At 40.3% G+C, this 25,401-nt stretch overlaps 2 protein-coding genes and 1 long non-coding RNA gene across 31 annotated transcripts in view; 2 read left to right on the plus strand and 1 right to left on the minus strand.

The window, feature by feature from the left end:
• NFYA (nuclear transcription factor Y subunit alpha) overlaps window positions 1-15,749 on the plus strand; it is a 33,185-nt gene extending 17,436 nt beyond the window's left edge. For 10 of the 16 annotated variants that reach the window (XM_045498129.1, XM_045498114.1, XM_045498118.1 and 7 more), the window contains 6 exons: window positions 5,855-5,986; window positions 6,176-6,281; window positions 7,637-7,803; window positions 8,866-9,039; window positions 10,020-10,121; window positions 13,125-15,749. In XM_045498129.1, coding sequence (XP_045354085.1) covers window positions 5,855-5,986; window positions 6,176-6,281; window positions 7,637-7,803; window positions 8,866-9,039; window positions 10,020-10,121; window positions 13,125-13,178 — 735 coding nt within the window. In that variant the 3' untranslated portion in view covers window positions 13,179-15,749. The remainder of the gene's footprint in view (window positions 1-5,854; window positions 5,987-6,175; window positions 6,282-7,636; window positions 7,804-8,865; window positions 9,040-10,019; window positions 10,122-13,124) is intronic. The other 6 variants (XM_045498122.1, XM_045498121.1, XM_045498125.1 and 3 more) reach the window with 1 other exon arrangement.
• A 926-nt stretch (window positions 15,750-16,675) lies between these two features.
• The window catches only part of LOC123608342 (adenylate cyclase type 10-like), a 51,472-nt gene continuing 42,746 nt past the window's right edge, over window positions 16,676-25,401 (plus strand). For 10 of the 14 annotated variants that reach the window (XR_006717201.1, XR_006717202.1, XR_006717200.1 and 7 more), the window contains exons 1-4: window positions 16,676-17,115; window positions 17,904-18,008; window positions 21,313-21,351; window positions 22,179-22,322. Coding sequence is in view for 11 of the 14 variants with exons in the window: in XM_045498104.1 (XP_045354060.1) it covers window positions 16,959-17,115; window positions 17,904-18,008; window positions 21,313-21,351; window positions 22,179-22,322 (445 nt within the window). In the remaining 3 variants the exon portion in view is untranslated. The other 4 variants (XM_045498102.1, XM_045498100.1, XM_045498101.1 and 1 more) reach the window with 4 other exon arrangements.
• On the minus strand, window positions 17,362-24,696 carry LOC123608347. The gene is made up of 3 exons (XR_006717203.1): window positions 24,573-24,696; window positions 18,790-18,800; window positions 17,362-17,373 (listed from the first exon to the last, which is right to left on the minus strand). It is a non-coding gene; the product is annotated as an uncharacterized LOC123608347 (long non-coding RNA).

The raw sequence follows: 25,401 nt of genomic DNA on the forward strand, positions 1-25,401 counted from the left end.
TAAAAAGGAGAATTGCAGGTCAATATCGTTGATGAACATGGACACTAAAATTCTCAACCAAGATACTAGCAAATTGAATCCAACAGTACATTAAAATAATTATTGACCACGATCAAGTGAGATTTATTCACGGGCTGCAGGGTGGTTCAATATTCGCAAATCAATCAACGTGGTACACCATATTAATAAAAGAAGGGATAAGAACCATATGATTCTTTCAATAGATGCAAAAACATTTAACAGTATACAGCATCCTTTCTTGATTAAAAACCCTCAACAAAGTAGGAATAGAGGGAAGGTAGCTCAACATCATAAAGGCCACATACAAAAGACCCACAGCTAATATCCTCAATATGGAAAAACTAGGAACTTTTCTTCTATGGTCAAGAACAAGACAGGGATGTCCTCTCTCACCTTTGTTATTTAATAGTAGTGGAAGTCCTAGCCTCAGCCATCAGACAACAAAAAGAAATAAAAGGCATCCAGATCATCAAGAAAGAAGTCCATCTTCCACTATTCACAGATGACATGGTACTCTATGTAGAAAACCCAAAAGACTCCATCAAAAAATTTCTAGAACTCAGCAATTACAAACTCAGCAAGATACAAAATCAATGTAGAGAAATCAAGAAATTGACTCCATTTACAATTGCACCGAAAACCATAAGACACCGAGGAATAAACCTAACCAAAGTGGTAAAAGACCTGTACTCTGAAAACTATAGAACACTTATGAAAGAAATTGAAGAGGACACAAAGAAATGGAAAAACATTTCATGCTCATGGATTGGAAGAACAGATCTTGTAGAAATTTGTATACTACCCAAAGCAATCTACACATGTAATACAATCCCTATCAAAATACCACCACCATTTTTCACAGAGCTAGAACAAACAATCCTAAAATTTGTGTGGAACCACACACACAAACAAGAAAACCAAGTAGCCAAAGCAATTTTGAAAAAGAAAAGCAAAGCTGAAAGCATCACAATTTCGGACTTTTAAGCTATATCACAAGGCTGTAGCCATCAAGACAGTGTGGAACTGGCACAAAAACAAACAGATCAATGGAACAGAAAAGAAAACCCAGAAATGGACCCACAACAATATGGTCACCTGCCATCTTTGACAAAGCAGGGAAGACTATCCAGTGGAAAAGGGACAGCCTTTTCAACAAATGGTATTGGAAAAACTGGACAGCAACATGCAGAAGAATGAAACTGGACCACTTTCTCACATGATACACAAAAACAAATTAAAAATGGATGAAAGATCTAATTGTAAGAAAACCATCAAAATCCTACAGGAGAACACAGGCAGCAATCTCTGACCTCAGCCATAAGAACTTTTTTTTTTTTTATTTTTTTAACGTTTATTTATTATTGAGAGACAGACACACAGTGTGAGGAGGGGGAGACACAGACTCTGAAGTAGGCTTCAGGCTCTCAGCTGTCAGCATAGAGCCCTACGCGGGGCTCAAACTCACAAACTGTAAGATCATGACCTGAGCGGAAGTCAGTCGTTTAACCAACTGAGCCACCCAGTTGCCCCAGCCATAGAGCTTTTTAAGACATCTCTGAAGGAAAGGGAAACAAAAGCTAAAATGATCAGAACTTCATGAAGATAAAAAGTTTCTGCACAGCTAAGGAAACCAACAAAACTGAACGGCAGCTGACAGAATGGGAGAAGATATTTGCAAATAATGTATCAGATAAAGGGTTAGTATCCAAAATCTATAAAGAACTTAACACCCCAAAAATAGATAATCACGTTAAGAAATGGGCAGAAGACATGAATAGATATTTTTCCAAAGAAGACATCCAGATGGCAAAGACACATAAAAAGATGCTCAACATCACTCATCATCAGGGAAATGCAAATCAAAACTACAATGAGATAACCTGTCAGAATGGCTAAAATCAAAAACAACAGGTGTTGGCAAGAATGTGGAGAAAAAAGAACCCTCTTGCACTGTTGATGGGAATGAATGCAAACTGGTGCCGCCACTCTGGAAAACAGTATCGAGGTTCCTCAGAAAGTTAAGAATAGAACTACCCTACATCCCAGCAATTACACTATTAGGTATACACCCAACGGATACAAAAATACAGATTTGAAGGGGCACATGCACCCCAAAGTTTATAGCAGCAGCATTATCAACTATAGCCAAATTTTGGAAAGAGCCCAAATGTCCATCAACTGATGAATGGATAAAGATGTGGTATATATACACAATGGAATGTTGTTACTCAGCCATCAAAAAGAATGAAATCTTGGGGTGCCTGGGTGGCTCAGTTGGTTGAGCCTGACTCTTGGTTTTGGCTCATATCATGATCCCAAAATTAATGGGATTGAGCCCTGCTGTTAGCTCAGAGCCTGCTTGGGATTCATTCATTCTCTCTTTCTCTCTCTCTTTCTCTTTTTCTTTCTCTCTCTCTCTCTCTCTTTCTTTCTCTGCCCCTCCCCCACTTGTGCTCTCTCAAGATAAATAAGCTTTAAAAAAAAAGAATGAAATCTTGCATTTGCAACAATGTAAATGGAGCTAGAGTGCAAATACTATGTGATTTCATTCATGTGGAATTTAAGGAAACATGAACGTAGGGAAAAGAAAAAAAGGAAGCAAACCATAAGAGACTCTTAATTACAGAGAACTGAGAGTCTATAGAAGGAGATGGGTAGGGGGATGGGCTAAATGGGTGATGGGGATTAAGGAGGGCCCTTGGGATGAGCACTGAGTGAGTGTTACATGTAAATGACAAATCACTAAATTCTACACCTGAAACTAATTTTACCATTATGTTAACTAACTAGAATTGAAATAAAATCTTGAAAAATACTATGAGCAACCAAATGCAACAAATTGAATAAAAGAATAGACAAATTCCTAGAATCAAAACCTACTCTACCAAGACTCAATTACAAAGAAATAGGAAACCTGAAAAGATCTACATGGACCCACAGTTAGTAAAAGGTGAAAGATTTTTGCGATCTGAAGAGAAACCAGAATATAGAGCTATAATTACTAAGGAGCTTGAATCAGTACTCAAAAATCTCTCAATAAATAAAAGCACTAATGGCTTCCTGGTGTATTTTACCAAAAATTTGAAAAACGAATACAGTTTCTCAAACTTTTTCCTAAAGTTAGAAAAGAGCACTTGTAATTCATTCTATGAGGCCAGCATTATTCTGATTCTAAAACCAAACAAAGACATTACCAAAAAATATTCATTATGAACATTGATCAAAAATCTTCTCAAAATACTAACAGACCAAATCCAGAACATTTTAAAAGTTACACACCATGACCAAGTGGGATTTATTCCTAGAGATAAGAGTGCTTCAACATAGAAAATTGATCAGTGTGATATATACTACAGTAACAGAATGAAGGGGAAAAATCCCTACTCTGTTGAAAGAACACCCAGATCAAAAATGTCTGGTGATGGAATGAATGAATTAATGAGAAGGGAGATGAAGGAGTTGTTAGGAGAAACTTTTGCTCTATACCCTTGGCTGTTGCTTAGGTGTGAATTTGTATATAAAATGCTGGAAATTTTGAGTTGTGAGGCCTTCCTAAATGCATTCTCTTTTGTTCTTAAAGAAATGTGTACATTTGCTGTTACATGAAAACAGGATTCTGTGCACCCAACAGTCAAAATGTTACTAGTTTTTTTAATTATAAAAAACTTAAATATTTTTCAGATTTCTTGTCACATTTATGATGACACTTCTAAAAAATTAGCCATAGCCATTAAAAAGAGAAAGAAAACAGATTTGAAAAGCACAGGTTCCCTCTTTGTCCAAAATCGTTAGCTGAGGTTTAGCTGTCCAAACCCAGGAATCAAATTAGAAATGCAAATTAAATCAAAACTAGCAAACACTAGACAGTACTGGGCGTTAGGGTGTTGGAAAATAGATGTAGGAGGAATATAATCGGACACGTGTATTAATTATCTTTGGCTGCAGATAAATTATCCTAAATGTTAGTGATTTAAAACAAATTATCATCTCACAGTTTCTGTGGGTCATGAATTCTGGCACAGCTTGTCTGGGTCCTCTGACTCAGTGTCTCTCTTGATGCACTGTGGGCTGCAGTCCGAGGGAGATTCAACCGGGGATGAATCCACTTTAAAACTCCACTTCCATGGCTCTTTGTGGGTATCAGGTCCTTCCCAACTTTGGCCACTGACACCGGTTCCTGCCATGTGAGCCTCTCCGTAGGGTAGCATGTGACACAACAGCTATCATCCCTCAGAGTGAGTGAGGGAGAGCAAGAAACAGCAAGGTGGAAGTCACTGTCTTTGTAACCTAATCTCAAAAGTGATGTCCCACTACTTTTGCCATGTTCTGTTTGTTAGAAGTGAGTCAGTAGGTGCAGCACACTCATGGGGAAGATCACATAAAGAAGTGATTACCAGAAGGCAGCTGGAAACCATTTTAGAGGCTGCCTACCACACACCTGTCTCCTTCAACACAGGAATCCTACTTTTAATACTTCAGAAACTCAATATTTGCACAAGGATATGCATTCATTGATTTTTTTTTTTTTTTTGTAAAATAAAATTTATAAATCTAAGATTGTTGGAGAAAATCCCAAATTAAGGGGAACGTATGAATAGATTACAGCATAACATTTATTGTGATACTTGACAATTAAAATGAGTGAACTAGTTCTGGGACGCCTGACTGGCGCAGTCAGAAGAGCATGTGACCCTTGATCTCAGTCGTGAGTTCGAGCCCCATGGTGGGTGTAGAGATTACTTAAAAATACATACATACTTTAAAACAATGAGTGAACTAGTTGTTAACTGGCTAAATTTTGAAAATGATGACTGAGGGGCGCCTGGGTGGCGCAGTCGGTTAAGCGTCCGACTTCAGCCAGGTCACGATCTCGCAGTCCGGGAGTTCGAGCCCCGCGTCAGGCTCTGGGCTGATGGCTCAGAGCCTGGAGTCTGTTTCCGATTCTGTGTCTCCCTCTCTCTCTGCCCCTCCCCCGTTCATGCTCTGTCTCTCTCTGTCCCAAAAATAAATAAACGTTGAAAATGATGACTGATCAAAGCAAATTGTAGAGAGATACAGTATGTTACTATTTATGTGAAACTTAACAAACACAGAAGAGTACCATATGTTTTTATGGATATACGTGTGTGAAATGTTCTGTAAAGGATGACCACATTTTAATGCGGTGAATAACTTTTAGATGGGAAGGGAATGTTAAATGAAGCAACTTGTTAAATCTGAGTGATGTCTGCATGGGTTTCTAAGATGATAGTCTTGATTTCTCTGTGTGTTTAAAGCTTTTGTATATACATATTCATAGACCCCCACTTGGAAAAATTGGGAATAACTTGATTGTTTTTTAACATTTTATTATAGAAGGCATTAAACAGACAAAACCAAAGAAAACTGTGTGCTGAATCCCTATTTTGCAGCTTCAACAGTCGTCAACACATAATCAGTCTTCTGGTTGCATCTGTGTCCCCTTACTCTCTCAAGGATTCTTTTGAATATATATATTACTTCATCTTTAAAAAATACTTCAGAATGTATTTTTAAATGAACATGCTTTAACAGTACATATAACCATGCCGGCATGGTTCTATATCATCTTTTTTACAACTGACTTTGATTCCTTAAAAATAATCCTGTATCTAGACAGCAGCCAAAATTCCTCCATTGTTTCATCAATGGCAAACAACTTATGTCTAATTTATAACAGAGAGCAGAACAAGATTCTTTTACCTTCTTCTGAGCCTTACTTGCTTTCTGGAGGAATTTGGATAACTAATACTCCAGGACAAAAAGAGACCAACGCCAGCAGGGTACTAACCTTTCTTTGTGTTCTCTTGCACAGATACAGTTGGTTCCACCTGGACAGATCCAGATCCAGGGTGGGCAGGCTGTGCAGGTGCAGGGCCAGCAGGGCCAGACCCAGCAGATCATCATCCAGCAGCCCCAGACGGCAGTCACTGCTGGTCAGACCCAGGTAATTCCATTCTCTCTGTCAACACAAGAGCACAGCTGATTTGAAAGGGTCAGACAGCTGAGGCAAATATTTCATAAGTAGTAAGTAAAAATGGGGAAGAAAACCATCACAAATGTTGTATTTTCTTTTTTTTCTTTTTTAAAAAAATAAGGGGTCCTTTGTTAAATTGTCCTGATTTATTTCCTTCAGACCCAGCAGCAGATTGCGGTCCAGGGCCAGCAAGTGGCTCAGACTGCTGAAGGGCAGACCATCGTCTATCAGCCAGTTAATGCAGATGGCACCATTCTGCAGCAAGGTAAGTGTGCATCTGCATTTCCAGAGGACTTGGGAGAGCATGTCTTTTTCATCCTTGGGGCAAATGACTACTTCAGAAATTTTGTGGTGACCTCTGCCCAACATATTTGTGAACAACAACAAAAATTTTTTCTAAGTCTCCATTGGTTGTTGTTTTCTTGTCATTAATGTGTGACCGGTGATGGTAACATTTGTAGGAGTTCCTACCGTGGTTGTTTAAAGACTGGTCCTGGGGATGATATAAGCTTTTGATCCTTTCTGGGAAAAAATGTTTCTAAATGGAAGATTGGAAATAGGGAGTTTCATAGTTGGTAGTGGAAGAAGTAGATCAGAAGTCAAGTTGGCATTTAGTGTTTTTGCTGCTTATGGTCTTTTTCTTTTCTCTCCGGCCAACTTGATTATTAGTTTCTGTCCAAAAGACTTACATGCCCACTATGCTTACTTTACTAAGAAACAAATTTTCTTCCCGAAGAGCTTCTAAATCTATCATGGGAGACATACATGTGACCAAATAAACACAGTGCGGAGCTTTTATAGAGGTAGGTTCTAGGACTAGATAATGCATAAATACAGAGCTATGAAATCTGTGTGGCTTGGGAGGAGAATGGACTTCAGACAAGAGGAGATGGCTCAAACTGAACTTGAGAGCTTTGGGAAGCATCTGTCAGATCATTAAATCTGGAAGGGACATCCCCGAGTCCAGGACTAAACGTTTGACTTGTAATTAAAATGTAGCAGTATACAAGATCCAGTGAGGGCAGGAAGTGTGCTCTCCTGTGACTCAGGAGAAGGCCTGAGATTGAAGAACTGGACTGAGCCCAGGCAGGAGCTCGAATAGAAAATGGTGAGCCAGATCCTTAAGTGGTGCTGGTGATAGTTGGGGAGCCTGGAGTACTTGGTTTAATTTTAAGTTTTAGCTCTGCGACAGGTTGAGCTATTGTCAGTTGAGGATAAACAAATTACAACTTTAAAGAATCTCTGTCCTGAGGCAGATCATTCACATATACAAAAATAGTGAGTGTAGCACAAGGCAGACCGACTCGCAGAAGGGGAGGCCTCCAGACTTTCTCACCAGCTGTTGAAAACTATTACTGGAATACCCAGGGAGGTATCCATTTCAAGGATAAGTTTTATCAGAACTGGAATCCAGACACTTAATAGAATATCAAGGATCATGATTACTTGGGTTACATGCAGCAAACCAGGCAGGGTAGGAGAGTGCTGCTTCTCCCCTTGTGCTGTGTAGTATATTTTTCCAGGGTAAGGAAGTGTGTGCCAGGTAGAAGAGGGACTAACTGTGTTTCCTTCTTTCTGTGTACCTGTTTTTTGTTTGTTTTGTGTTTTATTTTCTTAAAGTCACAGTCCCTGTTTCAGGCATGATCACCATCCCAGCAGCCAGTTTGGCAGGAGCACAGATTGTTCAGACAGGAGCCAACACCAACACCACCAGCAGTGGACAGGGGACTGTCACTGTGACACTACCGGTGGCAGGCAATGTGGTCAATTCAGGAGGGATGGTCATGGTAAGGAAACTGATTCTTCACCTCACTGTTCTTTTGTCATTTATCTTTCCATATGTCTCTTTTGTCATTGAAGGTTTTTTTGACCTTGCACTTTGATGTCTGTCATAAAGCTTGTTGATGCTGCTGACCGCTTAGGATTGAATTGATCCTTAAGGCACTTAAAGAGATCTACTTTTACAAGAAACATTACAATGAACTATAATTCATCCTGAGCACCTTCTAGGTGCTGGAGATACAGCAGAGGATAAACAGAAATACCTGCTTTTGTGTAATCTTCAGAATTCAAATAATGAAGGCATAGACTACTGACCTTTGGAAAGTGGAAAATACATTGCCCCCAGTGAGGGAAACAAGATGTAAACTCAAAATTAGATTGTAATTCTTAAAGAAACCAAGAAATGTGTGCTACAAATACATGAGGAAGATAGGGAAGGGGAAAGATGAGTAGTACACGGTCCCTAAAATGGGTAAATTAATAACAAGTAGTAGAATCCTGCAGAGAGGTAGAGGAAGCTACCAGAAAAATCAACACATCCATCCAAAGTTGTTAAAGGTTGAGAAGGGATTGGGGCATGGGAACCTGTTCCTGGTTTCCTCAGACATTTATACAGTGTTTTTAGTTTTAATTTGCTTAGAAAAATTAGAATTTAATTATATACTAAACTAAGTTGTTAATTAAATTGTTTCTGTAACTGTAGGCATTTGGTAGCACTTGGTCAACCTCTGCCTGCCTACCTACCTTTGTACTGTTTCATTCTCTGTGATTACTGTTCCTGACCATTAGATGGCAGCAGACATTTCTAGAAAATGGAGTCATAGGTGGACAAGAATTTGGACGTGCTGGTGTCCTTGTCAGTGTGGCTTCTGGGCTCCCTATGATGGAATCATCTGGAATGTTTGTTTAAAATGAAGACCTTTTAGTGTAAATGTTTTCCAGGAATCTGCATTTAAGTGCTGTACGAAAGCTACTTTTTATAGCATTTAGAAAACAAAGTTTAACAGAGACCAAGAAAATGTTTCCTGTGTCACTATTTAATAAGCTGTGGTTTTCTCTTCACACAGATGGTGCCTGGTGCTGGCTCTGTGCCTGCTATCCAAAGAATCCCTCTCCCTGGGGCAGAGATGCTGGAAGAAGAGCCTCTCTATGTGAATGCCAAACAGTACCACCGTATACTGAAGAGGAGGCAAGCCCGGGCTAAACTAGAGGCCGAAGGGAAAATTCCAAAGGAAAGAAGGGTGTGTATACCATTGGGAAGGAGAAGGAAGAGAAAGGGCAGGGTTCTACTTTTGAAATTCCCTTTCATATGGTTTGTTTCCTTGAGTACTTTCCAAACAATTGAAAGTAAAGAGCTGTGATCTTTTGTAAAAAGTTAGCATTTGATATTGCTCTCTGTGGCTGCAACTAGAATAACAAAACAGTAACAGTGGGTTAAATAAGAGTTAATTATTTTCTTACATAAATTCAGTCCAGAGAGAAATTATCCTGAGCCTGTAGCAAATTTCCAGAGTCCATCCTCATGATGCTCTCCCTTCCTGTCTCACTGTTCTGATAAACTTAGTGTGCTAGTCCTAGTCTAAGACGACTGCTTGGGCTCCTGCCTAGGAACAAAGGGAACAAGAAAGGTACTCTTTTTTTTTTTTTTTTTTTTTTTTAAGTTTATTTATGTTGAGAAAAAGAAGGAGAGGGCAGGCTCCACACCTAGCATGGAACCTGATTCAGGGCTCGATCCCATGACCATGAGATCATGACTTGGGCTGAAACCAAGAGTCAGACGCTCAACTGACTGAGCCACCCCGGAGTCCTGTGGAAAGGCACTCTTTTTAAAGGAAATTTTGAAGAAGTTCCTTACATGTCATTAACCAAAACTTGATTACGTGGCCACACTTAACTGCGAATAAGGTCAGGAAATGCAGTCTTTCTACTGAACAGCCATTTGGTCTATTACTGAAGCGTATATGGGGAGGTGTAGGTAGTGATCGTTGCTTTACCTTTGGGGAATCGTTTTTATTTGTCATTCGTTAGCATTCACATTTTTATGATAGTTAATATATAGTTAGCTGCTGCCTAGTGTTTCCTCCAAAGCTTCCTCCATAATTCAAGGTCATAATTACCCCTGGTGGCCCTGATGGCAGCTCTCCTGAACTTCAGAGCATAGAATTTGGGCATTAGGTAACTATGCTCTTTCCAACTAGTACCTTTATTTCTTTCGTTTTAGAAATACCTGCATGAGTCTCGGCACCGTCACGCCATGGCTCGGAAGCGGGGTGAAGGTGGACGGTTTTTCTCTCCAAAGGAAAAGGATAGTCCCCATATGCAGGTAAGTAGATTATACATTTCATTCTTCTCTTTTTACCTTGTATTTTCTCAGGAGGACCATTCAGTGTCCTCTTGTAACTTTCACACCAGGGACTAATTACCTGTTCTATGTTGAATGCAACATTGTATCTCTTAGATTCTCTTTTGCCCTAAAGCACTAAAGGTATTTAATCCAGTGGCCTTTTTTTTCCTCACTATCTTTGCAGATTATTACTATTAATTCCTTCTTGAAATTCTCATCTTTGTTGATTTTAAAAGAATAAGTTTTATTGTCTCTTAGTGTAGTAGCACAGCCACCAGTAGCCAACACTTAACTGCTATGTGCCTGCCATGACATTAAGCACTTTTATAAGCATTTTTTATTTCATTGAATCTTTGGAGCAACCTCAAGCCCCAGGAGGTGAGAATTCTTATTTCCATTTTACAGTTGAATCTGAGGCTTAGAGAGGTTAAGTCGTTTGCCCAAGGTAAAATGCTTAATAAAATGATGCACCTGAAATTCAAAGGCAGTATAACTCCAGAACTTAATTTGTAACTGTTGTATTGCATCTGATTCCACTGATTGTATCTTACCGGCATTTCTGAATCAGTATGTATGAAATAGAACTCTTGATTTTTATTTTGTTTTTTATCCCTAAAGCAGTTACTCAATCCCCGTGACATGTCCATGCACCCAGTTGCTAAAGCTTGAATTGTCCAATTCTTTAAAAAGTCCTCTTGGTTTTACCTCTAAAATATTACCTGAATCAGTTACCTTTTTTTTTCCCCTTCCAACTGCTGTCAAGTTTTGAGAAATCCTTTCTTCTTTTGCTTCAGTTCATGTAACAGAGCCTGCTGGTCTCCTCCCTTCTTCCATCCTTGTGCCCCTCTGGTCCATTCTTTACATCTTTGTGTGGTCTTCTTAAAATGGGTGTCATCTCCCATCACTGCCCTGCTTAAACCCCTTCCACCCTCTGCCATTTCCCGTTTGCACTTAGACTAAAATCCAAAGTGCTTATTACCACGGCCAAAAAGGCGCTTGTGTGATCCAGCTCCTCCCTACCTCCAGCTTCATTCTTTCTACTCTTCATCTTTATGCTCTCGCTATACTGTTCATTGGTCTGTCTTCTGCTGTTGGACCTTTGTCTTGGAGATAGCTAATCTGTAAAGCTTTTCATTCCCATCTTTTTTGTTGTTGTTTTTTAATGTTTATTTATTTTTCAGAGAGGGAAGTAGAGAGCAAGCAGGGGTGGGGCAGAGAGAAAATGAGACAGAATCCCAAGCAGGGTCCATGCCATCAACACAGAGCCCAACGCAGGGCTCAGCCTTACAAACTGTGAGATCGTGACCTGGGCCAAAACCCAAGAGTCAGCCACCTAACCAAGTGAGCCACCCAGGCACCCCTTCACTGCCGTCTTCTTGTGTGACCATCTCTTTCTTACCTTTTAGGTCTTGATTTAAATCTGAGACTGGAGCCAGAGTAGGTTTCTTCTACCCCATTATTTTTTCACGTCTTCCTTTTCTTTTGAGCATCATAATAACCGACTTGTTTTATTTGTGTAATTGTCTCCTTCACTAGACTGTAAGCCGCGTAGAGACTCAGGGTGAGGCTTGTCCTCCATTGTATTGATTGGACTTAGTATAATGCCCAGTCCAGAACAAACACTTGGTAAATGTTTGTTGAATAAATGGATTTCCTCCCCCCGCCCCGCCCCATTTCCAGATACTTTATTCTGTGTGACCATTACAGCCTACCTGCAGTATTGCCAAATCAGTCTTCCTAAATTAGTGCTTTGTTAATTAATCATGTTCGTCCCCTGCTCAAGGACGCATGCTGGCTTTCAGTTTTTACTGCATCAGATCCCAAACTGTTTCTGTATATCTTCCAAGCAACCCCTTTCAGTGTCAGACTAGGAGTCCTCAGTATATCCACACATGAGCACAGACTCTTCCTTCAGTGCTGTTAATTCCCACCTGTAGTCTGAGAGCTCTTCCTTCTTCCTCTTTTGTTCATGCGGTGTACAGATGTAGAGTGCCATCTATGGGCATTATGCCAGGAACTCTCCCAAGTCTGTGTACTAGCGACGGGACCTTGGTCAAGTTCCTTACTTAGCCACTTTTGGCCTGAGTTCCTTCACCTGTAAAGTAGGATGCTGTTGATACTTAACAGGGCTGTGGTGGAGAGTCCAGGCAGTAAGCTATATTGGGTGCCTACTTAGCACGTTATGTAGTGCATGGTGAGGGCTCCGTAAATGCTGGGTATTGTTCTTACTCATTGTTCAAGACCCCGCTGCAGTCCTACTACCTCCAGAAATCTTTCAGGTTTTTCTTTGATTGTGGCAGTTGAAGCTTCAGAGCCTTGGTGTGCAAGAACTGAAAGTGGTTATTGTGGAGTGTTGCAGAAAGCTTCTAAGGACTGATACTTGTCTTAACACTGGAGGTTTTAAGTGGGAGACGGCAGGCAGAATTTAGTGGAAAAAGGGTTAAATGGGAGCCAATAGATTGGGGTATCAGTTGTAGCTGGGCAGCTGACTTTCTCACTCTAGTCCAGGCAAATCACTATCCATCCAGCTTCAGGTTTAGCTACAAAATGAGTGTGCTAAAATAAATAAATTCCAGTGTCCTTTCCAGCTCTGCTAAGTGCTTAGTCTCTAAATACAGTGATCAGAAAATCAAGGCATAAAAATATAGCATGACATGGTTTCCTCTTGACCACATAAGGACCCTTAAACCTGAAGGGTAAGTACAACATACATTCTCTTAGGAAAGAGATACACTGTCAACTCTGGAGTGCTTGGAAATGGATTGCCAGGCCACACTTAACGGTCCTTTCACACAAATGTTTATTATCTCTTCTTTCCTAACGGTGCTGCATTTTAATCCATATATGTAGACTTAGATGCATTAGAGGCCTTTGGTTTACTTAGCAAAGTTGTATGTATTCCCATGATGGTCAGGAGTGAGAGCCATGAGTTCCCTGCTGCTTTCACAAAGGACTTTAATCACTATTATGCTTTGTCTCTAGGATCCAAACCAAGCAGATGAAGAAGCAATGACACAGATCATCCGAGTGTCCTAACCCCAGGCCACGTGAGGGAGCAGATTAAGGTTATGTTCCTCGCCACTGTTTCCCACTGTTCCAGGAAATTGATCACCTCTTCCGATGGGACACTGACGATTACGTTCTGCCCTTTTCTACAGGACAGAAACCACTTAATTTTTAATAAGTGGCTCAGTATTATAATTGCAGCGATGTCTGGCAAATTGAAGTCGCAGGCCTTTGTCTCGCCCTTACAGTCAGGGCCTATTTTAGACTGTTGATGACATTGACATTTCATGGATTAGGATGATGCAAGGGACCCATGCACATAAGTGCACACACACAGCACTTATGTTGGCTAGTGAAGCCAGCCAGCCATCTTAGCAGAGAACAACCTTCTCCACCAGGACTGCAATCAGGGAAGCCAAAGCCCGCTCCTTCCATGGAATCTAAGCAGCATCCATCCCTCTGACGGGGGATCGCAGGCTGACTAACTGAACGGACACTCTGTATTCAGAGGTGGCCTCCAGGCAAGGAAGTTCCATCTCGTGATATGGAAACAATAAATTCTCTGAGATACATTCATCTAATCTGTGGTAATAATAGGAATCTCTTTCTACCCAGATGGTAGGTTGGTATTTTTGGACTCCAGCCAAGAAAAAGCTAACTCTGGGGATAGAATGACAAGACTCAAGCACTAAATCTATAAATTGCTGAATCTCTCTTTTTTTTAAAGCCTTGACTTTAAAGTTGTGGTCTGTTGACAGATCATCTGGACTGTATTTCTTGCTTCCGCTGCTTTTAAGACAACGTAGAGGGTACTGGACCTTGAAACTGCCTTTCCTAAGTAGAGAACAAAACCATAAAACAACTTCTGTGCTGAAGTGCTGAGGACATTTGTAGTAACTCCTAAACAGAGAGCCAAACTAGAGATTTTCAATCATAGGCTTTGTGACGGCATTTGGGGAATAGAAGGGTTCATATGTGTTTCAGTCTAGCGAAGAAGAGAGGGTAGTATATATACCCATGTGTTGTCACGTAGCATGATTCTCCAGTGGATGGATGCATGGGATGGATTATGAAAAGAATAACTTACAGTTCAACTATAACGCATGGAAAGGGAGAAGTGCAAGAACTGGTCTTTGACAATTTCTGTCTGGAAAGCACTGTTCAGTCATATTCTCCTGGACATACTCCAGGTTACCTGCTCGAGTTTAAGGTGAATGTTGGCTTCACTCCTGCAGCACTTTGTTTTGTGCTGGCCCCAGAGAGCAAACATTCTCTTTACTCCCCTGGCAGCTGATTCTTTGGTGCCAGTTTCCATGTTTCCCTTTTTCTACATAGGCTTGTCCAGCAGAAAAGTTTTTACATTGCATCCACCTTCTGGGGATAAGCTACAGACTGGTGGTAGTGATGGCCCGTAGGGTCAGGAATAGGGCCACAGTTCCCAGAATGGACTGTGCCTCAGAAATCGATTTTCTTTTCTAGATGCTGAACCTTGGGGAACTCTGATAGGATTTCAGAAAAAAAGTTGCTGCTTTCTATATAACAAGGAAGACCGAATTCTTTTGAAGAACATTTGGGTTTGGTTTAAATAACCAAGAACAAAGATTGGCACTTTCTTTGATTTCACCCTAATTGTATTAAGAAGGAAAATAAGTTAAACCTCTGAAGAAAATATCACAAAGGGAAATAATTGTAATGGTAGAAATAGAAGTACAGAGCTATGCAAAGAAAGAAAGAATCTCTCTAGTCCCTGGAATCTAAGTCATCTGCCCTGGCTTCCAGAGATAAGGAGAAGCCCACCCTTTGGTAGGCTCGCTAGAAACTTCTGGCTCTTAGGTTTCAGACATAGACTTCATTCAGTAAGCCCCAAGTTTTTCAGATGCTAGTTTACTAAAAGCAATGAGGAATTTCAATCCCTTGTTTTGTTCAGGAGTCTTTAAGATGCAGAGTTCAGAAAGAAAGTCATCAGACCTAAGCCAACAGCAGTTCTAAAATGCTATTTATTTGTGTCTGTAAGTTTGTACATAGTAATATCAACCTCATATTGTTGCAGTTTTTTTTTTTTTTTTCCATGAGTTTGAGTTTTGCTTTCTTTGAAACAAAATGCTTCAGTTGTCATTTTGTCACTGCTCAGATAGCTCATGGCCCTTTTATTGTGGCCATTTTAGCACACCATAATAACCCACAAAGTGGTGGGTTGAGGTTTGGATTTTTTTCTTTGTTACTAAAAGTTCATTTACTTGTCCTTGTAACTGTAGTGATGACTTCATAGATGCAGAAAGAGTGAATGGATGAGTGAATAATTGGTTTAATGCATAGTTATTTCACTTCTTGAGTGCTTTTTTTTTTTTTTTTTGGCAAGATAATTGTAAATGTATATATTTTAATTGCACTGGTACATTGAACATGTCAGTGTCTATACCACTGGACCAACAGAACTTTTTCTGGCTGTTGGGTGCCTGATAATAATGTCTTGATTTTTCTTTGGGACTCAACTATAAAGGTTTTTTCTCCCAGCAGTAGGGGGGAGTACAGATGATCAATCATTGATGTCATTGCAATTGTTATTTTTTAAAATAAATTTGTAAAAATACTAAAAAGTGATTTGAATTTTGACATTCCTTGGGTTCTAGGCTGTTTGTAATGTTGAAATTGTGCTTTTTGTAGACAGACACAGGAGCTCTGTGAACAGTGTTAAACTTCTTGTGTGCAGGCCTCTTAGTTGTGTGTCTCCCCTTAATCTCTTTTTCTTCCCTTTTGGCCCTCCACCCTGCTAAGGAGGTATTTTCCCATCACCTGTGTGCAGATCTATACTTGGCTTTACTACTGAAAGTGTTAACCAGAATTTGATGAAGTAATTAAAGGCACAAAATGAACCCTTTTAAGTTATCACCAAAACAGTGATAGGTGTTGATTAGGTATTGTAGAACTAAAGATAATGAAGATGCATTTTTAGATTTTGCTTTTATTTCTGCAGAAAAACAAGGATGCTTTCCTGTTTAAAATTCACAACACACTCACCCTATTAGTAATGTGAGTTCTCCCAAGAATCTGAGCAACTGAAGGGCAACCTCGGATACGCTATTAACATGCAGGGAGCAAGGAGCTAGAGACACCCAATAGACCTGTCCTGGCAGATAAAAGAAATAGGAGACACTACCTAACCAGGGGGAAAGGACTGACTTAAATAACCTTAGCCTAAGGGTATTAAAACACACACACACACACACACACACACACACACACACACACACAGAGTTTGCGTTAGTCAGATGCCAATCGAACATTGTCCTTATGTATTCAGAGGTGATAGGAAAAGACCCCCCCCCCCCCCGCCCATTGACACTATCTGCGATGATGTTCTATTGTAGAAGCATCTTCGCGTTTCAAGATTTTGTTTGTTTGCTTTTTATTTTTGAGAGAGCGTGTGAGTGGGGCTGGGGGACAGAGCGGGAGGCACAGAATCTGTAGACAGGCTCCAGGCTCTGAGCTAGTTGTCCACATAGAGCCCAACGCGGGGCTCAAGCCCACAAACCGGGAGATAATGCCCTGGGCCAAAGTCAGAGGCTCCATATTTCGAGACTTAGAAGTGTCACCCCGACTCCTTTTAAAGCGCTTGCACTCCTCAGGACTGTTGCCTGGGAGGCAGGAGCTAGAGCGCAGGCGCGAGAAGCAGGTGGGGCAGGGCCCCGAGGAAGCCTGCACTTATTGGTTGGTGGGAGGAACTCGCCAGGGCTGTCGTTGCGGATTGGCTGCTACGTGGAGGCCCCCTCTCCCCGTTCCGGTAAGTTGGCGGGCAACCGCGCCGCCGCCATGGCGACTGGCGAGCGGACGGCGGTTCCCTCTCTGTGGCCCGTAGAGGCCCGGTTGGCGGCGCTGCTTCCCGACCTGCTGGTGTTCAGGAAGCCCCGAGGACCGGAACCCGAGCTCGCCACGGCCCAGGGCGTCCTCCTTGGCGTCCACGTGACGGGTGAGGGGTGGAGCGTCGCTCTCCCGCCCTGTCAGAGGGGCGGTTACAGGCTTGGCCTCTGGAGAGGAAAGGCGCGCCTGACGGCTGTCGCTGCCGCTTCCTCGGGAAACCTGGACGGTCTTTTTAAGAGCGGGGAGACGTCTTTCGGGATGGTCTGGTGGAACCCTTAAGTTAATGAAAGACCCAGAAAAGGGGAAGGACTTTTACAGGGCAATATGGGAGGCTTTGAATTCACGACTTCTCCCAGTACGCATACTGCTTCAGCCAGTTCTTTTATTCGCTCAGTAAATTCCTCCTTTGAGTCCGTCCTTAAGTGTGTGCCCGCCACCGCTCTAGGAATTAGAGATCCAGCAGCTACTTTGAGAGTTGCTCATTTAAATATTTATGGAGTTTGTGTCTTGGATCTGAAGATGAGTGATTAAGGTGCCTGACCTCAAGGAGCTCAGCATCTGGGCTCTCCATAAAGCTTTCAGCCATCCCCCATGTCATTCCCATTTTCCCCTTGGCCAGGGAGCGTAAGAGGGTATGGCAGAAATGGTAGCTGGCTAGAGATGAAAGGGGTGCTTGTGGGCGAATCTTCATCTGCAACTTCTGGAAACGCAGAGGGGGTGGCTCTCCAGATCCTCAGAGGCAATAGCAGCCAGCGTGGCCCTGACTGCGTTGAGTAACACTTGTTCCAAGGATAATGAAATTCCTCACCTGCAGGAGATCTGCTTCCTTTGGGCCTGCGGCGTAGAGGGAATAGAGCCCAAAAGTTCGGCTAACGTAATTTTCGTTTTGTCGGCTAGGGTTTACAGCATTAATGGACAGGTTCAGCCTGACCTGCAAGTCGGAACATGACATGGACAAACTGGCCCACATCTTCAGTTATTACATTAGTGACATCGTGGAGCGTGAGTGACTATTGGAGGGAAGCGAGGAGTTGTGGTCCTGGGCTCCTGAGGGTTTGTAACAAAAGGGGGGCTGGGCTACTTTAAAAAATACTACACGGTCATTCCTTCAGTGTTAACCATCTTTTTTATTTCTTCTTCTTGCCACTAACAAGCTAGATTTTTGCCTGTGTCTGCCATTCTACCTAGTCTCACATCCTGTTGACTTGATGTTCAGAAAGGGGGGAAAATACTAATTTGAATTTTTACTTTGCTGCTTATATTTTGTTTCTAAATAAAGTATTCCTTTGGTTGTCTCTTCTAACAATAATGCAGTGTGCCCCATATGTTTATATCAGATGTAATTTACAAAACACCTTCCCATTCTATTGCCTTCTGATCCTGTGAAGTAGGAATGAGTGTCTTCTTCATTTTCTGCCATTAAGTTTGTGGAAAATTGCCTAATCTGGGAGGAAAAAAAAAAAAACCAGCTCCTTACGTGTGCAGTAAACATTGAGTACATATTCTGTAATATGCACTGTGAAACATGCAGGGTTTGCAAAAACCTGCCCTTGAGGAGATTTCAGTCTTAATCTGAAATCTGCCCAACAGATCATGCCCTGGGCCAAAGATCTTGGCCAAACTTCTGCCCAACAGAAATTACTCTAGTCCTTTAGTACTTACATAACGTTCCCTTCCTTTACTGTCAGTACCAATACAGTCATGTCCATAATTCTGAGATGCACCAGAATACTTACTTTGTAGCATCTTCTTTAGGAACTTGTCAATTTCACTCACCCCTTACCCCTGAGGAACCTTTATGAAAGATCTTTAAATTTTTCTCATCAAGTTTAGATGAAAGAGAGAGATAGAAATTATATATTATGTATGTATTATAACACCAGGAATTGCTGGGTACTAGAAATACAGGGGAAAATAAGATATGGTACCTGCCCTCTTGGATTGTCCATGTCAGCGGGAGAGACAAATAATAAGTAAACAAGATAGTTATAGGTTATGTATTTTGCAAAGGAGATAAGGGTGTAATGGTAAAAACAGAATTGTACAGTGAGAGATTTTCTGTTAGGTAGGGTGGCTCCTCTGAGAAGGTGTTTAAGCTGAGACATAAAGGATGAGAGGAACACCTTGTGAAGAACAAGGGGTAAACCACTTCAGGCAGAAGAAGGCCAAGTGCAAAGCTTCTGAGATGGGAGGAAGCTTGGCGTGTTCTAGGAACGAAAGGCCAGTGTGGCTAGAGCATGGCTCACAGGGAGGAGAGTGATTTGAGGTAAGATTGGAGATCATTGAGCTCCGTAGGCTACAAGGAGTTTGGATTATATTATTTTTGTACAAAGGGAAACTGCTGGTTCTGGCAGGGTTGTGTTGTGATCCGATATACGTTTTTTTAAAGCTTATTTTAACTACCTCATGGAGACTGGATTATAGGGAGCTGATGGGGGGTAGGTGGTAAGAACAGAAGCAGGAAGAGGCAGTTGTAGCAGCTGTGGAGAGATGATGGCAATTTGGTCTAGGATGGTGGTTCTCAACCTTGACAGCATATTAGATAACCACTTGGGGAGCTTTTAAAAGTCCTGATGTCTAGGCTTCACCCCAGTCCAATTAAATCAGAATACCTGGGGGGTAGGTAGGCCCAGGAATAAGGATTTTTTTTTTTTTTTTCAGTTTTATAGGCTATTCCAGTGTTGAAGCCAAGGTTGAAACCATTGGTCTAGAGATAAGTCAGCAGAGCTGTAAAGAGATGAATTGATTTGAAATGTGTTTTGCAGGTTCTACAGACAGGATTTGCTGATATATTGATATCAGCAGGAAGTAGAGAGGAAAATGACTACAGTTTTTGGCTTTCATGACGAATTGATGGTGGTGTCACTTAACCAAGATGGGCAAGACTGGGCTTTGAGAAAGAAAATCAAGGGTTATGTTTTGAATATATTGAATCTGAGATGTCAATAAGTCATTCAAATGGAAAAATGAAGTCAGTAGCTATGATTGAGACTGGAGCTCAGAGAATAGATCTCTGTTAGAGACAAAAAGTGAGTTGATGGCATAAAGATGTCACTTAAAGTTAAGAACTGTTTGAGTCCACATGAGGAGAGTGTAAGTAAAGAGAAAGAGCCTAAGACTGAGGCTTGAGGGACTTGACCAGGATAGATTATGATTGGAGAGAAAGAGCCTACCAAAGAAACTAAAGCACCCAGTTAGGATACTGTGGTGTCCCTGAAGCCAAAGAAGTAGTGTCTCTAGGAGAACAGGGCTATGGCTGGCTGGCTGGAAATGAAAGGTATAAAGTACAGTGTGATGTGAGAAGAATATTGAATTTTGCAAGATGAATGCTGTTGATGATCTTGAGAATTTTAGTGATGTGATGGAGTTGGAAGTCAGATTAGAGAATGCTGAGAATGGTAGAGAAAACATTTCAGAGTGAAAAGGATGTGACGAACAAATTGTATATGGCCAACTCTGAGAATTTTTGTTGTTGGGAGAATAGCAGGAAAATGGAGCTAATAAGAAAGTAAAGTCAAGGATAGGTGGGTTAATTTTATTGTTTTTTGGTTTTGTTTTTTAAGATACTAATGGGAATGATCCAGTAGAGGAGATAAGGAGTGAAGTTCTTGAAAGGATGGGAGGGGCTAGGATCCAGAACACAAATGGGGGGGGGGGGGGGCTTCAAAGAGAACAGTAGTAGTTTTTTCATTTTCAAGAAGATGGATATAGAGGGGCTCCTGGGTGGCTCAGTTGGTTGGGCGTCCGACTTCGGCTCAGGTCATGATCTCATGGTTTGTGAGTTGGAGCCTCGTGTCAGGTTCTGTGCTGACAGCTCAGAGCCTGGAGCCTGCTTCGGATTCTGTGTCTCCCCCTCTCTCTGCCCCTCCCCTGCTCACACTCTGTGTCTCTCAATAATAAAAAAAAAATGTTTAAAAAAAAAAAAAAGAATATGGAGATAGAAACAGATTTGGGGAGAAACGAAGGGAAAGAGTCTGAACCTTGGAGTGAATAAATAGACCAGAGAAGATATGAGGAAAAACTCAGAATAGGTCAGTTTTTCGATCATGTATGATTCTGCCATGCTCTAGTATACCTGATTTTTTTTAAGTTTATTTATTTATTTTGACTGAGACAGAGACAGTGTGAGTGGGGGAGGAACATAGGGAGAGAGAGAATCCCAAACAGGCTCTGCACTGCCAGCTGCGGAGCCTGACTTGGGCCTCAAACTCACAAACCAGGAGATCATGACCTGAGCCAAAACCAAGACCAGGTGCCCCTAGTATATCTGATTTTGATGCATTTCCCTGTCTCTCCTTGATTTCAGATGTGCTGTGTTTTGGAGGAGATATCCTAAATATCACAGGTATTTTTCAGTTTTTCTGAATAGTTAAAGGACTGTAAGTGAGGAAGACTGCATTTAGGTGGAAGTTGGCATATTTGTTTATTAATCAGCATTGTTTGATTATTTAATATGTACTAGGCCCTGGGGAAACAAAGATGAAGAAGACACACTCTGTACCTCAGAAGTTTTCTCAATCTAGTGGAAAAGCCTTGCCTGTATTAAGTTCATATGTGCCTAACAATTTGCTTAGATTGAGCGACAGAAAAATAAGTGCCTATAAAGCATTCATGAGAAAATTAATGAGAAACTTTGTCCTCAAGAGCAGAGGCTATATGTAAGATAGGGAGGAGTCAAAATCTCCTATCTGGAGAACTCTTAGGATCATTAACATTAACAGCTATATGCCAAAGAGTTGGCCTCTTTTTTTAAGTTAAACTTAATTAAACCACCCTTGAAATTAGATTTGAACATGAACCTATATTTTATGAACCTCTTAGCTAGTACTCTTCCCTTTCTATTAGTATACTGGTGGAGGGAAGATTCTTCCCTGTAATATTTCTAATATTTAAGAAAAGTATTCCTTAGGAGAAGATTCTTCCCTGTAATATTTCTAATATTTAAGAAAAGTATTCTTAAACATTAGGAACATTTCAGCTTCTGCCTCGTCATGGTTTTGTATGATGAGTCGTTTTGAGGTTCTAAGGCAGTATTTTAACCAAGCATAATGTACAGGTCCAAGAAACCTTGCCTAACACCTTGTATGATACCTTCTGCATAACTGGGGGCTCTGCCCGGATCAGGTGAACCCAGACATTCAATCCCTGTTAGCCTGTCTTCTGTCTCTGTAGGGAATGTGCTCCTAGCACTCTGGACGGTGAAACAGAATCAACTGAGTGACATCATTACCTTGGTGGCAAAATGCAGTCTGGAGATACAGGAGAAATTTGGGATCTACCATACCAAAGAAGGCCAGGACCTGCAGCTAAAGATAGGTAGTAGCTACTAAAAGAGTGCTCATTAAAACAAACAAAAAACTATAAAAAATTCTAATTATAAATGACAACCTGGCAAAAAAATATTTGCACCTTGTATCATGTACACAAAGGGTGAATATTAGAAATAGAATACCTCGAAATCAACAGAAGACTAACATTTTAAGGGAAAAATACCAAAGGACATGAATTGATAGTACATAGACAAATACATCTTTTAAAATGTGAAAAGATGTTCAATTTCAATAAAAATGCCAATTGAAAGTACATTGAGACTATTTCTCACCTATAGATACACAAAAACTCAGATGCTGATCACAGTGTTGGTAAGGCAGTAAGAATAAACATTTCATACATTGCTGGTGAGAGTCAATAGCAGCACAACTTCTAAAGAATAATTCAGTAATCTGTCAAGATTACAAATGCATTATTCTTCAACCCAGCAGTCCCACTTCTGAATATTTATCCTCTAGATATATCTGAGTATGTATGAAATGTTATATGTACGATATTATTCATTGCAATATGTTTTGTAATAAAAGATTGAAAATGATCTGCAGGAGACTGGTTAAATAAACAACAATTTGTCTACTCAGCTTTTCTGAAACCTTAAAAAAAGGTATTCTGATATAACAATATCTTAAAAATATAGTTGAGAAAAAGCAAGATGCAAAGCACTGTGTTTGGTATGCTACCTTTTTTATAAAGACGAAAAGTAGGAATTTTTCTTGTTTGTTCATATTTGTATAAGGAAACACTGGCAAGATATATAAGAAATGAATAAAAGTTAACTATTGGAGGAAAATAGTGTAGATAGGCACATAGATGAAATCAAGAATTTAATTTTAATTCCAGTATAATTAACATACAATGTTATATTTGTTTCAGGTGTACAATATAGTGATTCAATAATTCCATGCATCACCCAGTGCTCATCACAAGTGCACTCCTTAATCCTCATCACCTATTTAACCCATCCCCCTACCCCAACCTCCCTCTGATAACCATCAGATTGTTCTCTATAGTCTGTTCCTTGGTTTGTCTCTCTTTCTTTTTTCTTTTGCCTATTTGTTTTGTTTTAAATTCCACATAGGAGTGAAATTATATGATATTTGTCTTTCTCTGACTTACTTTGCTTAGCATTACACTCTTAGCTCTATCCATGTCATCGCAAATGGCAAGATTTCATTCTTTTAATGGCTGCATAATATTCCATTGTGCATATATACACCATATCTTCTTTATCCATTCATCTATTGATGGATACTTGGGCTGCTTCCATAATCTGGCTATTGTAGATAATGCTGCTATAAACGTAGGCATGCAAGTATCCCTTTGAATTAGTGTTTTTGTATTATTTGGATACATACCCAGTAGTGTGATTACTGGATAGTAGGGTAGTTTTATTTTTAACTTTTTGAGGAACCTCTGTACTGTTTTCCACAGTGGCTGCACCAGTTTGCATTCATTCCCACCAACAGTGCAAGAGAGTTGGTTCCTTTTTATCCCTGTCCTTTCCAACACTTGTTTCTTGTGTTTTTAATTTCAGCTGTTCTGACAGGGACGAAGTGATATCTTATTGTAATTTTGATTGGTATTTCCCTGATGGTGAGTGGTATTGAGCATCTTTTCATGTGTCTGTTGGCCATCTGTATATGTCTGCTTTGGAGAAATGTCTGTTCATGTCTTTTGCACATTTTTTAGTTGGATTATTTGGGTCTTCTTGTTGTTGAGTTGTGTAAGTTATTTATATATTTTAGGTACTAACCCTTTTAGCAGATATGTCATTTGCAAATATCTTCTCCCATTTAGTAGATTGCCTTTAGTTTTGTGGATTGTTTCCTTCACTGTGCAGATTTTTATTTTGATGTAGTCCCAATAGTTTATTTTTGCTTTTGTTTTCCTTGCCTCAAGAGACATATCTAGAAAAATGTTACTATGGCCAATGTCTGAGACATTACTGGCTGTGCTTTCTTCTAGGATTTTTATGGTTTCAGGTCTCACATTTAAGTCTTCAGTCCATTTTTAGTTTATTTTTGTGTATGGTGTAAGAAAGTGGTCTAATTTCATTCTTTTATGTAACTGACCAGTTTTCCAGCACCATTGTTGAAGAGACTGTCTTTCCCACTGGATATTTTTCCATGCTTTGCCACAGATTAATTGACTGTGTAAGTGTGGGTTTATTTCTGGGTTTTCTGTTCTATTCCATTGATCTGTCTGTCTGTGTGTCAGTACCGTACTGTTAATTACTACAGCTTTGTGATATAACTTGAAACCTGGAATCATGATCCCTCTGGCTTTGCTTTGCTTTTTCAAAATTGCTTTGGTTATTTGGGGTCTTTTGTGGTTCTATACAAATTTTAGAATTGTTTGTTCTAGCTCTGTGAAAAATGATGTTGGTATTTTGATAGGGATTGCATTAAATCTGTAGATTGCTTTGGGTAGTGTAAACATTTTAACAATGTTTGTTCTTCCATTCCATGAGCATGGAAGGTCTTTCCATTTCTTTGTGTAACCTTCAATTTCTTTCATCAGTGTTTTATAGTTTTCAGAGTATAGGTCTTTCACCTTTTTGGTTAGGTTTATTCCTAGGTATCTTACTACTTTTGGTACAGTTGTAAAAGGGATTGTTTTCTTAATTTCTCCTTCAACTGCTTCATTATTAGTGTATAGAAATGCAACAGATTTCTGCACGTAGATTTTGTGTCCTGCAATTTTACTGAATTCATTTATCAGTTCTCATAGTTTTTTGGTGGAGTGTTTATAGTATTATGTCATTGCAAATAGTGAGAATTTTACTTCTTCCATACTAATTTGGATGCCTTTTATTCCTTTTGTTGTCTGATAGGACTTCCAGTCCTATGTTGAATAAAAGTGGTGAGAGTGTACATCTTTGACTTGTTCCTGACCTTAGGGGAAAAGCTCTCAGTTTTTCCCCATGAAGGATGGCGTTAGCTGTGAGGTTTTTTTATATGGCCTTTATTATGTTAAGGTATGTTCCCTTTAAACCTACATTGTTGAGGGCTTTTATTATGAATGGATGTTGTACTTTGTCAAATGCTTTTTCTTCATCCGTTGA

This window comes from Leopardus geoffroyi, chromosome B2 (genome assembly GCF_018350155.1).
Source record: "Leopardus geoffroyi isolate Oge1 chromosome B2, O.geoffroyi_Oge1_pat1.0, whole genome shotgun sequence".
NCBI lineage: Eukaryota > Metazoa > Chordata > Mammalia > Carnivora > Felidae > Leopardus > Leopardus geoffroyi.